The 13,555-nt window shown below is 39.9% G+C and overlaps 2 protein-coding genes across 5 annotated transcripts; one reads left to right on the plus strand and one right to left on the minus strand.

Moving 5' to 3' along the window:
• Window positions 1-16: 16 nt before the first annotated feature.
• On the plus strand, window positions 17-4,554 carry LOC117622365 (glycosyltransferase family 92 protein RCOM_0530710). Its single transcript, XM_034353017.1, has 8 exons — window positions 17-361; window positions 472-2,058; window positions 2,684-2,906; window positions 3,015-3,100; window positions 3,210-3,361; window positions 3,466-3,515; window positions 3,710-3,784; window positions 3,888-4,554. Exons 1-8 carry the CDS (start codon window positions 208-210, stop codon window positions 4,426-4,428), a joined length of 2,868 nt encoding a protein of 955 aa, XP_034208908.1. The 5' UTR covers window positions 17-207; the 3' UTR covers window positions 4,429-4,554.
• Window positions 4,555-4,837: 283 nt separating this feature from the next.
• LOC117621438 lies at window positions 4,838-13,233 on the minus strand. 4 transcript variants are annotated; one of them, XM_034351911.1, is made up of 19 exons: window positions 13,048-13,233; window positions 12,472-12,843; window positions 12,057-12,305; window positions 11,346-11,536; window positions 11,089-11,260; window positions 10,496-10,633; window positions 10,231-10,420; window positions 9,908-10,050; window positions 9,519-9,695; window positions 9,160-9,270; window positions 8,748-8,861; window positions 8,477-8,633; window positions 8,151-8,314; window positions 7,937-8,023; window positions 6,754-7,082; window positions 6,451-6,517; window positions 6,186-6,325; window positions 5,714-5,936; window positions 4,838-5,606 (listed from the first exon to the last, which is right to left on the minus strand). In XM_034351911.1, exons 2-19 carry the CDS (start codon window positions 12,766-12,768, stop codon window positions 5,274-5,276), a joined length of 3,282 nt encoding a protein of 1,093 aa, XP_034207802.1. In that variant the 5' UTR covers window positions 12,769-12,843; window positions 13,048-13,233; the 3' UTR covers window positions 4,838-5,273. The 4 variants fall into 4 exon arrangements, 3 of the variants coding, with proteins under 3 accessions (XP_034207802.1, XP_034207800.1, XP_034207801.1); XM_034351909.1 differs by having other exon boundaries at window positions 5,714-5,960; XM_034351910.1 differs by having other exon boundaries at window positions 5,714-5,960; window positions 12,472-12,838; window positions 13,048-13,226.
• Window positions 13,234-13,555: the final 322 nt, after the last annotated feature.

Raw genomic sequence — 13,555 nt, forward strand, 5'->3', positions numbered from 1 at the left:
AAGAACCCCAAACAAACGAGATAGATGTTAAAGGCCGCAAATAAACCAACTTCTCAACGGTCGTAGCCAACGTCTAGTGTTTTCTTTCTCCCATCAAAGCCGTATCACCCCCCATTTCCACTCCCTCCTCTCTATCCCTCCATCTTTTTCTTCTTTATCCCACCATCTTTTTCTTCTGTCTGGCTTCCATAGCCGCTGGCCCAAACTATGAAGGGACCCAAGGGTGTTGGTCGTAAGAGGAGATCATCACCCCGCGACGTCGTTTCTTGGAGCACGCTCTTCTGGTGCACCGTCTTCGTCGTCATCAACTGCGCCCTCTTCTCCGGCTTCAGCTTCTACGCTTTCCGCTTCCTCATCGGAAGTACGTTTTTAATTACTCTTTTTCTTTTCTTTTTTAATCATCATTAATTATTATTTCTACATGTTTTCCATTTTAATTAATGAATGAATGATTTATTCTTATTACTACAGAAACGTTTCAACCAGTCCTGATGCTAACATGGCCAGCTCCATCCAACAAACCCATCTCCCCCATCACCATTTCTGTTCGAGAAGTCGTTATGTTTCCAGAGCAGGCGCTCGTTTTTCTAAATAATTACCCTCGTACCGCTCATGTATTTACCAAAGACGACCTCCACTGCGTTTACTTCTCAGCCAACGACTCGTCGCGGTCCCACTCCCAGCCTCGCTTCAATCTGCCTCCCATTGACATAGATGGCGGGGATTTTCATAATCAGATCGTCCGGTGCCCGCGCCCGCCACGTAGCCTCACCGTTTCGGTAGGCTTGAAACACAACGAAGACGTTCCGGCGGTGCCCTCGTACAGCTGGGACTGGCTCGCCTACGACGCCCTCGTCGACCGCGACAACACCACGATCGTGTTCGTCAAAGGTCTCAACCTTCGGCGCGAAAGAATTTCCAACACAGCAAAATTCGAGTGCGTCTACGGCTGGGATTTCAGAACGACGAGGTATCTATTGAGATCCGACGTCGTATCGATCGCCCAGGAGATCGTACGGTGCAAAACCCCACGGAGTGTGCTGAGTTTCCCGCGTGGGCCCAACAATACCGTGAAGGTCTCCGTCAGAGTGAAAGGCGGTGGAGCAAAGGGAATACTAAACACCATAGCCCGCCCCGCGATCCGACCCGGGCTAGCCAACCCGACCGATTGGAAGGAGCACGAGATGTGCTTGTGCTCGATGGTGCGGAATCAGGGTCGGTTCTTGAAGGAGTGGGTCATGTACCACGCCCAAATGGGGGTGCAGCGTTGGTTCCTGTACGACAACAATAGCGACGACGACACTGATGTCGTAATTGAGTGGCTACGGAGAGCGAATTACAATGTGACGAGACACGTGTGGCCTTGGCTCAAGACCCAGGAGGCCGGGTTCGCCCATTGCGCGTTACGGGCCCGGGAGACGTGCCAATGGGTTGGGTTCATAGACGCAGACGAGTTCTTCCATTTGCCTTCGGGCCTAATGCTGCACGATGTGCTGCGCAACCAGTCCAATTATGACTATGTCGGCGAGATCCGGGCCTCGTGCTACAGTTTTGGGCCCTCGGGCCTCAGACGAGTTCCTGTTCAAGGCGTCACTGTCGGGTACACGTGTCGGTTGGCCGCCCCCGAGAGGCACAAGAGTATTGTTAGGCCCGAGGCATTGAACTCAACATTGATCAATGTGGTGCACCATTTTCACCTTAGGAATGGGTATGAGCCTGTGAATGTGGATAGGGGAGTGTTGGTTATAAATCACTACAAGTACCAAGTGTGGGAGGTGTTTAAGGAGAAATTTTATAGGAGAGTGGCGACTTACGTGGCAGATTGGCGGGAGGAACAAAATGTGGGGTCCAAGGATCGGGCCCCGGGATTGGGGACGAGAGCGGTGGAGCCACGGGATTGGTCACATAGATTTTGTGAGGTTGGGGACACAGGGCTTAGAGATCGGGTGCTGCAGAGTTTTGTTGATCCGCAGAGCCGTCTATTGCCATGGCAAGAGGAGGGTGAGGGTGGTGATCGAGTGGTACAAGTGCAACAACAGCAAAAGGTTATTAAGAGAAGTGTGATGATGATGAGAAAGATAAGAGAAAGGAGAGAGCGTAGAGTTTTCTTATGAGCTTTGTTAGACAAACGGCGGTAATTACTTAGGTGGGTTAGTTTGTTTGTCCATTTATTACTTTGTACATAGGATTAATCACACGATTTAGGGCATATTGTATATGTATCTCGACATATATTCTTTTTCTTTCTTTGTTTTTTTTGCTGACTATACTCTTGTGTTTATTTACTAACGTACACATTAAATGTTGACTCTAAAAAAAATGTACATATTATATCCATACACATTAAATTTTGTTTGTCTTCAATTTCCTGAAAAATCACTCATGATTTGGTTTTGCCTTCTTTATTAGACAGTTGATTTGTATAGCAATTTGGTTAGATTTTTATCCTGAATCATAGCCGTTGGAGATTCAAAAACAACATATGATTCAAAAAATTTGACCGTTAGCACAAAACCCATCCCATCTCTCTACACGTCATTTTCCTTCTACGTTCTCTCCTACGCTTTTCTTCTCCGCAAAAGACGAACATTCCCCTTTCATTCTGTTCCGCCCAAAAAACAACAAAAGATGGCGAGGCGAGAGGAAGAGCCGAAACAGAGTCCAAGAGACCCAAAAGTCCGAGCGAGAGAGTCGTCGGATCCGCTTAAAGTTGTGAGCAATGGTACAAGCGGAGACTCTAGCATGTTCAGCCCCAGATTCAAATCCGTGGCTGCCATGGCCGGCTGGGATGAAGAGAGTCTTCTAATCGCGAGCCTCGTGGTCGATGATACGCCTGAGCGACAAGTTAAATACAAGAAGCGTTCTGATCTGCACTTCAAGACCCCACCAACCAATTCATCAAGAAGGTATCAAATAATCTTCCAATCTTCTTGAAATGTTTTTTTTTTCTCTTTAAATTGATAATCTTTTTTAGTTTCTTGTTTTGTACAAGATTTAATTTTTATTTGTTTCAGAAAGCGCCGAGCTCAGAGAAGGAGCCCAATTTCAATGCCTGTTGCTGTTCTCAACCTTGATGATGACGAAGAAACTAAAAAAGATGGTGCGGAAAGCCTGTACCTTTCGTTCGGAAATTTCCTTCTTTATTTATTTTTCTGAAATTTTGTATGACACTCCTTTCATTCTCATGCGGGTATATTTGTTGTTCACAGAGAGTGGAAAAGAGAAGGAAGAACCGCAAATTATTGTGAACAAAGAAAAGGAAACAAGAGATGACAAAATGGCTGAGAGCTCTGGTGTTTCTTGCCCACCAAGTTCAAATCTTCCTTGCTTGGATAAGCTTAGGGATGAGCTTTCTTGCGCTGTAAGACCCTTCTGATCTGCATCTCGTTCGCAATTTTGATACTGGTGAAAGCAAAAGGGTTTTCGTTATTTTTTCTAACAAAATGGGTATCATGTACTCTGCAGATCTGCTTGGAGATTTGCTTTGAACCCAGTACTACTCCCTGTGGACACAGGTATTAATTTCAAAATCAACTAAGCATAGCCTAAAGTTTGCGTTTTTTGGATCTTATTGCGATTTGAATCATATGTCCATCGACTTTGAATTTCTTATTGGTAATTGAACACACTTTATAAGAAATTATTTCACCTTCTTTTAGTCAAAAACAAGGATCACTTTGTTTTGATCACTAGAACTGCTTGATTGTAGTTTCTGTAAGAAATGCTTGCGGTCTGCTGCTGACAAATGTGGGAAGAGGTGCCCTAAGTGCAGGCAGCTAATGAGGTATGTTTCATCCATAATCCCAAGCTATAATGTTAAAAAATGGGGATTGACATTAGTGCAATGCAGTTTTGGGTTTATCTCTGTCTTTTTTGAACATTTGCAGCCATAGTAGATCCTGCACAGTCAACACGGTTCTTTGGAACACAATACAGCTTCTGTTTCCACAAGAAGTTGAAGCAAGGAAAGCTGCTGGAGCCTTAAATAGTAGTGGAGAAGCTGTGCGTCAAATCCCCGAGAAGGCGTTTTATAATACAAGGAGTGTTCAAAGTAGAAGGGCATCATCAGGGGTATCAAGCAACGGAGAAATGACCATGAGGAGAAGAAGGGTAATATTAAGCCAAGATGAAGAGGATGATGATGCTGCACTAGCAATAAGGTTAGTACAGAACACAGAAGCTGAGCATCAAAACCCAGAACAAGGTGCTCATAGAAGTATTCGGCCTTTAAGGACATCAAGTAGTAGAAGGATCCCAAGCCAAGATGGGGATGCTGCATTAGCTCTAAGGTTACAGAGAGAGGAGTTTATGGAGGCTTTTAGGGTCGATCATGGTCAATCTGGCAGCTCTCTTTCCTTGGCTCGAGCAAACCTGAGAGCCATGACATCTAGAGCCACTAGCCATCGTGCTACAACCCGACATTTGTAGTCTATTTACTCATCCATTGTTTTTGTTTTTGTTGTTTCTTCTTTGGTTGAAATTTGTGTTCATTCAATGTATTGGTTGAATAATGTTTTCATACAATATACAGGGTGCTTTTCTCAGTTTCTTTAACTTCGTTTTTCATGAACAGAAAGGTCACTAAACGGAATGAAAAAGAGCCAGAAACCTTGGTATGGAAGACAAGAATTAAAAGGCATAATATTTTTTATTAAAGCGTACCGAGGCTGATTGAAAGTTGCGGGGCAATTCAGCCTCAACTCATCAAAAATATCCATTAGGAAGAGCTTTTTCCGTGAAAGGTTTTCTAGTTAGGTTATTTTCAAGGTTGAAATATTCGATAATCCATTTTTCGACAAATAAATTCTTTTGAACATAATAATTCATGGCCCACTAATTGATCAAATGCAACAAAAATTTTTGAATGTTGAATTCCCAATGTGTGTTTCTTCCGTGAACACGCTACACTAATATCCAAGAGTAAGGCAAACTAGTCTCTCTCATTAGACCTCCAAACAGGAGCCTCAAAAACGTCTCAATCGTGTAAGGGAAGCAAACAAACAAACAAAAAAACCACCCCGACCTAAAAAAAAAGGGGGGGCCATCTTATAAATGTCACAACACAATCTTCGTTTCATATTGCATGTTACACCACCGAACAGGGTCGCTTGCTTGCGTGTGACGGTTCTGATTGCAAAACTGTGGTTACTGGAGTCATGTACACAGCACATCCCACCATCGCAGACAACTTGCATACAGTCATGACCTGTATTTGTACAAGGGGCCTTACAGAAGACTTGGACACTTGGTAAATGTATGTGTTTCTGGCGAAGTCAATGCCTGTGAGAGTGCTTTCGGCTACCAAAATGGGCCTCTCCCTTTTCTCTGTTCCATCTTTGTAAGATCATCAAGGCAAAGGAAGTAAAGCCTATAGCAGTCATAGCATAAAATACTCTAAATGGAGCCAAGGCCAGGGAAGAGAGATAAGAATAGTATCCAGCTACCAGGTACATGAAGTTCAACCTCACTTCAAGATTTCTGACGCCAGGTAAAGAAACTAGGAAGGAATTGAACTCGGGCTTTGAAGTGAAGATACCATGAAGAATCACACCTGTGCAAAGAGCTGAATCCACTAGCCATGGAAAGCTATGACCCATCCCTATTCTCTGCAACCAGAAAGTATGTCCTTTTGTAAGTTTATAATGGAAATTTTTATTATAAAAAAGATAAATTTCTAGAGAGACCAGAAAGATAATTGATATAATTACTGTACCTGAAACCAAGCAACTAGTGATGGGACAAACATGAGCGCTGCAGTAAGATGCAAAATAAACAACCCATGCCGATGATGGAATATCTCTAATTGCGCTTCACCAAAACTTTTCGAAGAGTCTGGACTATTGGAGCAGCAATCTCCATCACTTTTGAAGGGAAGGTGGCGAGAACCATCATTGCCTTCTTTTTTACAATCAAATAATTCATGTCTTTGTGCATGGCTGCGAAATGAAGCTGTCAAAAAACTGTTACACAGACATAAAGCAACTCTTAGGATCATTTTAATCACACATACCCTGAAGGTAATACAACACATGAAGCTTTACATATTATCTATCAACAAGCAACGACAATAATAATAGAAATAAATAAATAAATAAATGAAAACTACACGCAATAAAAGGACAGCAAGTGCATGGCTTTGTGCACCATTCCCATCAAAGTCCAACAGAATCAAAGTGATGACATACCTGCAAAGTGCACTGTGACAGCACAAAGCATCCAAGGACAAGATTATAAATAGACCAAACGCTGCATGAACCAAGCACACCAGAGTAATTGCAGCAAGTGCTGTAACAAGTAGTGGATTGGCTTTTACAACTCTTAACACCTGTTCATGAAAGAATCATGTGATAGTGAATGAGTTAACTTGTCAACCTTTTCCCAGAGGACATGAAGGAAATAAAGATACTTGAGCAACTAACGATTACATTTATACCACAGGATAAAGTTTACCTTCAATGAAAAGAAACTAGAGGAAAGATTAATAAACCGGTTAGCACTTTTTTCCCACAATTGAAACCTGCAACATAATAGTTCCTGTCATTCAGCACATTAACCAGTGAACATGTACATACATGTATACATAAATATACGCCATTCAAACAGTAATAAGAGCCGTTTGAATAGCCATACAATGTTTCCCCCCTTCTGACGACGGGTTGATGACTTTAGTAAATAACTGGCCAAGAATACACAAGCCAATCGATTTTCAAATCACTGATAGTAAATAAAGAGTGGTTGAGAGAGCCTACTAACCTTGTCTTGATGAAAATATGTACAACAGCAGCCGCATAGAAGATGAATTGAGATATCAAAATCAGAATAATTACGAAGCCATTAGCAAGTAAATAACAGATCACCGAGACAACGGTGAAGCTAGCAAATGAAGGAAATGGTTGAGAAATCCAAAAGGAGAGGACAAAAGAAAGCAAGATGGGTGCCATGGCAAGGTAGAGAAATGGCAATGGGATTCTCAAATTAGATTCCACAGCCATGAGAATCGAAGGTATGGGCAGGTCAAGATCCCATGCATGTGTTTGCTGCATTAGTGCAAAAAAGATAACAACAAGGGCGAAACCAACAATCTGCAAGAGAGCAATACCATCACATGATCAATAAACTAAATAAGAAGCATACCTCTTTTCCACAAGAAAATATATTAAACAATAAGGAAAAGCTTTATTAACCATGAGAGGGAGACACACAGGATAGCCTTCAAAGCACCAACAAAAATGAAAATAAAAATAAAATACAGAATAGGGATTCTAGCTCCAGTGGTAGAGAAAATTAAACCCCAAACCCAAGGCCAAAGTTTAATCCTCCTCCTTCTCCTCCTTTGTACCAAACAAAGAAAAAGGAAAGTAAAAAACTGCTGACATCCAAGGCATCATGCAAGTCAACAACATTAAACCATGATAACTTTCCACATCAGATAAAAAACGATAATTGCCTCTCCTTTGCTTTACAATATGACAAATCACTAACAGAAGCAAGGTTGTGTTGAGATGTCCATGCCTTAGTATATAAAAGTAATTTCAATATCTTGCTATCTGCATGTATGCAGCTATTTGTGAAGATGTATAGAGTAATGTTAACTAAAAAGCTACAGAAACTATACAGCAATTTGGAATTATTTACATTTACAGAGGTTGCATATGGCCATTAAAGTCCATTACACAATCAGAACTTGGTATCACATAGGAAACACGAGTTTTTATTCAATTTGCCACTTATAAACTACATGGATTGCTTCAATCAAATCTCAAGTCTACCTCTTTCCACTTGCATTATTAAGCATTGTGATTATGTTCAAACAGGACTTTGTTAACCTTTTTCTTTAATCATCAGAAATAACAGAAATAGAGAAGACGCTGCTGAAAAACAAAAATAAAAGCTCCTCCTTCTGCTCTATCGCATTAGGGCTGTTGAAAATCATTACCTGTGAATTATATAGAAGCAAAAACCTACTGGCAGCTGCAGTTACAGAAACAGCCACTGCACTTCTGTATGAACAATGTGGATCTACCTGAACAGAAGCAGAGGTAGACAAATGTAAACATTTCAATTTTTAATGATGATAGGAAGAAACCACTGGTAGATTCTGTAATTTACAAAAGTCATATTATGATATGAAAATTTAGGTGACTTCTTACAAGCAACATAACAGAGGTTTTCTCAGAACTTTTAGGTGAACTCCAGAGCGCTGGTGAGGAATCAACAACAATTGTCTCACTATATACATTTGGGAATATGTGGAGACCTGATGTGTCATCCCAAGCAAATGCTACAGGTGGGAAACAGCGAAGCTTACAGAGTTCTGTAATACCAACATAGAACTAGCTTAGCCAAACAGATGAAAGAACAAAGAATTGCTCAAGATGATTACAACTTTTTATTTCACCATCAGTGTTTTGCATTAATCCACAACATGTAACCAAAAAATATAAAACATAATACTACTACTTATTTAAATCCTTACTGCTATTATCTATATCATCAGCCTGTTCATCTGGAAGTCCAGAATTCTTTATTCCACAACCTGCAGTCTTCAAAGAGAATATGACAGGCAAGAGGCCTAAACTAGTGGTGAATGACAGATTCAAAGCAAGGGGATGATCCTCCTTCAAAGAAATTTCCTGCAAAGAAACCAATTCATGCAAAGTCAAAAGTCAATCATTTAAGTTGAGTGACAGCTTAAGCTTATAAAATTTCCAAATTCCATAATAAAGTAGCATCATAGGGATATTAACCTTATAAGAATAACTAGACAGTGACCAAGGCGAGAACTCCCGCTCCCCTTCCTCCGGATTAAAAAACTGCCCAACTGCCATGGAAACTGCTGGTGGAGGTCTTCCTGAAATAGTCTGATCAATAGATTGTCAACACTCGTGCACAAAACTCAAAACCACTTGAAATATCCCATTTAGCGAGAGAGTGGAAGTATTATTCAACATAAGCCAAACCACGTACTTTTTTATTAAGAGAGAGAGAGAGAGAGAGAGAGAGAGAGAGAGAGAATAGAACAAAAATACAAAAGGAGATGACAACACATCCACCTAGGCAAAGCCTACTACAAGCACATAACAAACAAACCAACAATAAACATTAAACTCCCATCCCAACAAAACTTTTTTAGAATGAAAAATTGGGGAGAAACAATACCGGACGAGGTGCAACTGAGATGGTCAGGAATCTGAAACCACGCATATCCTCAGGTCCCAAGCGAAATATAGCAGAAGGAGGAGCTTGCTCTGTCTGGCTTCCAGGTTCAATCTAATAAGACAGCATTTCCACAATTAAGAGCATGCAGATAGCATCAGCCATTAAATGTGCCAGTGCAACCAATCTGAGTAGCAGCATAATTTGAACATCACTCTTTCATGTAGTGTGACAAATTTTGATCAAATCAAGATAAAGAAAGTCTAATCAAAGTTCAGAAGTCACATATAATACCATCAAAATGAACCTATTAATAAATGCAATCCCGTTAAAATCATTGTCATGAATGCAACATAAAATACCTGTCTTGGTGCTGGTCCTGATGGAATGCGCACCATCTTTGATGTCACTTCGAGGATTCTTATACACACAGGCAATTCTGAAGTTGAGTTTCTTTTTTCAGGCCACAGATGAAGTCTAACCCCAGAACATGGAGCAAGGTTTGTCACAAACATGAAGTGACTTCTTCCATTTGACCCCTGCACATATGGATTAAAGTCTGAGCACTATCAGGGATAGGAAATTCAAAAAATTAAAGAAACTTAACAAGGGCTATCAGTGTGACAAGAACAAAAAGAATATATGAAAGTTAAATACTAATTTGTAATGCTTCAAAACCCAATACGCTTGAGATTAAGTTCACAATAATTTCAGTATCACGATACAGGATGGAAACTTTGCTGATGCTAACCAGTTTTTGTATGTCTAACCACCGTCTTCGACCATCCATGGCTAAAACAGTGACAGTGGTTGTCTGAATGTATAGGTCCCTCTCAAGGCCATCCTCGCTCCAATGAACATTTCTAGGGCATGCAGCGGAAGTGTACAGCGATCCTGTATCATATTACACAAAACATAGAAGAGACAAAATCATCAAATTAACATTCATGACTATTTTTTTTTTTTTGGTCAACATTGCTACTAGCACCATAATAAACAGATTTAAAACTTTAGAAAATTATAAAGGGGAATATAATGGAGTTCCCACAAAGACAAAATGAAAATGTACATTACCAGTTTTATCTTTTACATCTCTAGAAGGAACATGTAACGACTGATGAGACAAGTGTGATTGCATCATCCAATTGAAACTCTGTGGTATCCCACTACGAAGCATTTTAGAGAATATCGCAAGTCTTATTCGTTTGTCAGAAAATGGCTGGCCTGTTCTGGAGTGTACCAAACTAAGAAGAGTGTGTGATACCTAGATAAGAGCATATGTATTCAGAACTGTCTGTATGATAATTATATCTGGCTTCAAAAAGTTACTTCCACTTACTTGGATAACTAATTGATTACACCATAAAATAGCTTGATGTTCCATTGACAACCACACATTTCTCATGCCTGTACTACTGATCAAAAAACCATGAGTGGGAGGCACAATGCCATCAAGGGATTCCGACTTGGACCTCACCTAAAGACAAAAACAAGAGTTAAAAAGAACCCTCAAAGTCAAGGTACATTTTTATTTTACTTTGAAAAGAGACAAAGTCAAGGTACATAAAAAGAATTTATAATACAGTAAACATAATATATCCATACACACAGAGACGTCTATGTACAAATGAAGTTATGAACAACAAAATACTGCAAACACCCACATTAACACAAAACTACAACACCCTTACAGTATCTTCAGTAAACTATGAAGTTCCTTCTTATTATGCCAAACCAACAACTTAATATCAGTACCTATATAAAATGAGAGTCCATAAGCAACATATAGGCAAATTTCTCAATTATAGTATGCAAGACATATTTCAATTTTGCAAAAAAGAAGTGTATACAGTGGTCCTTTCAGTTTAACATCGCAATATTCTTGTTGACAGCCAGTGCATACTGCAGAAAGCAATGCAAAAACGTATTTACCTGATAATCATTGTAACTGCCAGAAATGGATATAACAACAACATGTGAGAGAACAGGATCAGACACATAATGTCCTGCTCTAGTTGTTTGGACCTCATATCCCTTTCTCCATTCATGATTAACGCGTGCAAAGTAGTGACCCAAGGAAGGCTGCAATGCCACAGGAGGGTATCTGAATAAAATAGGTAAATTTCATCAAACACTAATTAATGCATTCACTTTGAAAGTAAGAGCCATTATAAGAGCCACAAACTCACTGGTGTGGGCTGGAGAGAGTAAGAATCGTTTCAACTGCTGATTTCCTCAAACGGTTATGGGCAACAGCAGCTCTAGCAACAAAACCACCCATAGAGTGACCAACCAATATTACACTTTTTGGCAAACTCCCAGAGGTTACAGCACCTTCTCTTTCTCTAGTCTCATAAGATTCTTTATATTGATCCAAAATCTGCACATGAGGTTGTAGGTCGAACATTTTACAAACTAAAAATTTGTGAAAAGAAACATTCCTCTAGAAAACTGAATAAACCACAAGCCTAAACGTCATCAAGAAAACAAAGACTGGGCAGTGCCAAGAGGGGACAAAAATTGACAACATGGTCATGCACAGTAAAGCCCTTTTCTTTTACCAAAGCATACAACACCAATTGTTGTTATTTGGTTAAAGTTGACAGTTTCTGTGACCCCTCATAATTGGACGGGATTGGATCATGTAGAGGATGAAAACAAGCATTTGGACTATCTGAAACGTGGAACTTAAATATAGATAATTACATTATAAAACACATTCTGTTGAATGTTGTTCCACCAGAAATCCAACATAGAGAAGCGCATGTCATATTTCTGTGTCATTTAATTCTTGATAACACTACCTCTTAAGGCAATATTCAGAATATGTAATATGATGCATTAAAAGATCAAAGATGTCATATTCGTATGCAATTGGAAGAAAATAATGAGAGAGAGACCCTGTGAATGGAGTGGACAACATATTCTGCATGTTCTTCAAGTATAGCACTATCCATAGCAGAATGTTCTCCTTCAAGATCCACTGTGAACCAGTCCAACCTGGAATCATATTGGTTGGGTAACTGAAAGGAAGCTACATCTATCTCCTCCCCGCCCTCTTCAGGAGTTAGGGAAGCTTCCTGATAAAATGTACGCTCTAGGGGTCCCGCTTGATATGCCCTGTCAGATTCTGCTGCCAGTGAACGTACCTGTAAATAGTAAATTTGCAATAAACATAAAAGGTAAGATTCCACTGTCAACAAGATACAATCTTCCTGACAAATTCGCCAACAAAAATACAAAATTGAGCATTTCAATGAGACATCAACCAATCCCAACTGCGTGGAAAGCAGAAACAACACGGAGGTTCCTTACCTGTTTGTAGCTACCGCCATTTCCCGGAATAAAAAGAATGGGAATGCCGCTTAGCTTTTTGAGATGCTCCTTAAAATCAATCTTCTTCCATCCTTCGTGGTACAAATACAAGCCGTACTTTGCCGGTGAAACAGCAGTCGTGGTAGGAATAGGAATGTAAGTGGGATACATGTACGTCATGGTACATCCATTTGAAACGGGCTTTAACAAATCATAAAACCCCGCGAAACAAACACATAAGACGAAGACGACGAGAAGTGCTACTCTGGATTTAGCTCTAAAGCCTTGCACTTGCATTGTCACGACTTGTGAGACCACCCAAAACCTATTGCCCGATTCCCCGCATTCACCCACAATTCAACGTTTACTTTCCTTGTAGAACAAAATTGAAACATTAATTAATCAACCAAAAAAGAAAATAAATTAAAGCATTAATGAACTGAGTTGCTCAAAAAGCAGAACCAGTTTCCACAATAATTGAGAAGAAGATGCATTAAATATAATAAAAAAGGAGATCCGTTGTAGAAATTTAAATATAAAAAGAGAGAGAGAGAAAGCTGGATTGAAAATACTTACAGATGAGGCAGTAGATCTGAGAGAAGGAGCTGAAAAGCAACACCCAGGGCTTACCGGATCGGAGATGCAAAGGAGAGGTTAGCTGATGCAGCTTAGAATTCAGATTAGAGAGAGAAAGAGCACCTACATCTCAAACTCTAGCCCAAAATAGAAAGTGGAAAGAAACAGAGGAACCACTTTCACGGGTCGGATCGGGTGGAAAAGGGGTTGGCCGGATTCCTTAAAGGAAAAGTTTTAAATTTTTTTTTTTCTATAAAAAGATATAGATACATAAACTCAAACTTTAATTTTAAAAAAAGAAGTAGCAAAAGTTAGTTAAGTAACATGTGAAGTAGTAAATAATCATTAGCGAAAATTAATGTAGCTGTAAATAAGGGCTAAATAATCTTTGTGTGCGTCGCTTAATTATAATTAATTATGTTATTAAATCCCCTGATTCAAATCCGAAGCCTAGTTATTATTAGTACGAGAAAGAAGAAGTTGTGTTTTTCCCAACACCGACACGTGG

This window comes from Prunus dulcis, chromosome 3 (genome assembly GCF_902201215.1).
Source record: "Prunus dulcis chromosome 3, ALMONDv2, whole genome shotgun sequence".
Lineage (NCBI taxonomy): Eukaryota > Viridiplantae > Streptophyta > Magnoliopsida > Rosales > Rosaceae > Prunus > Prunus dulcis.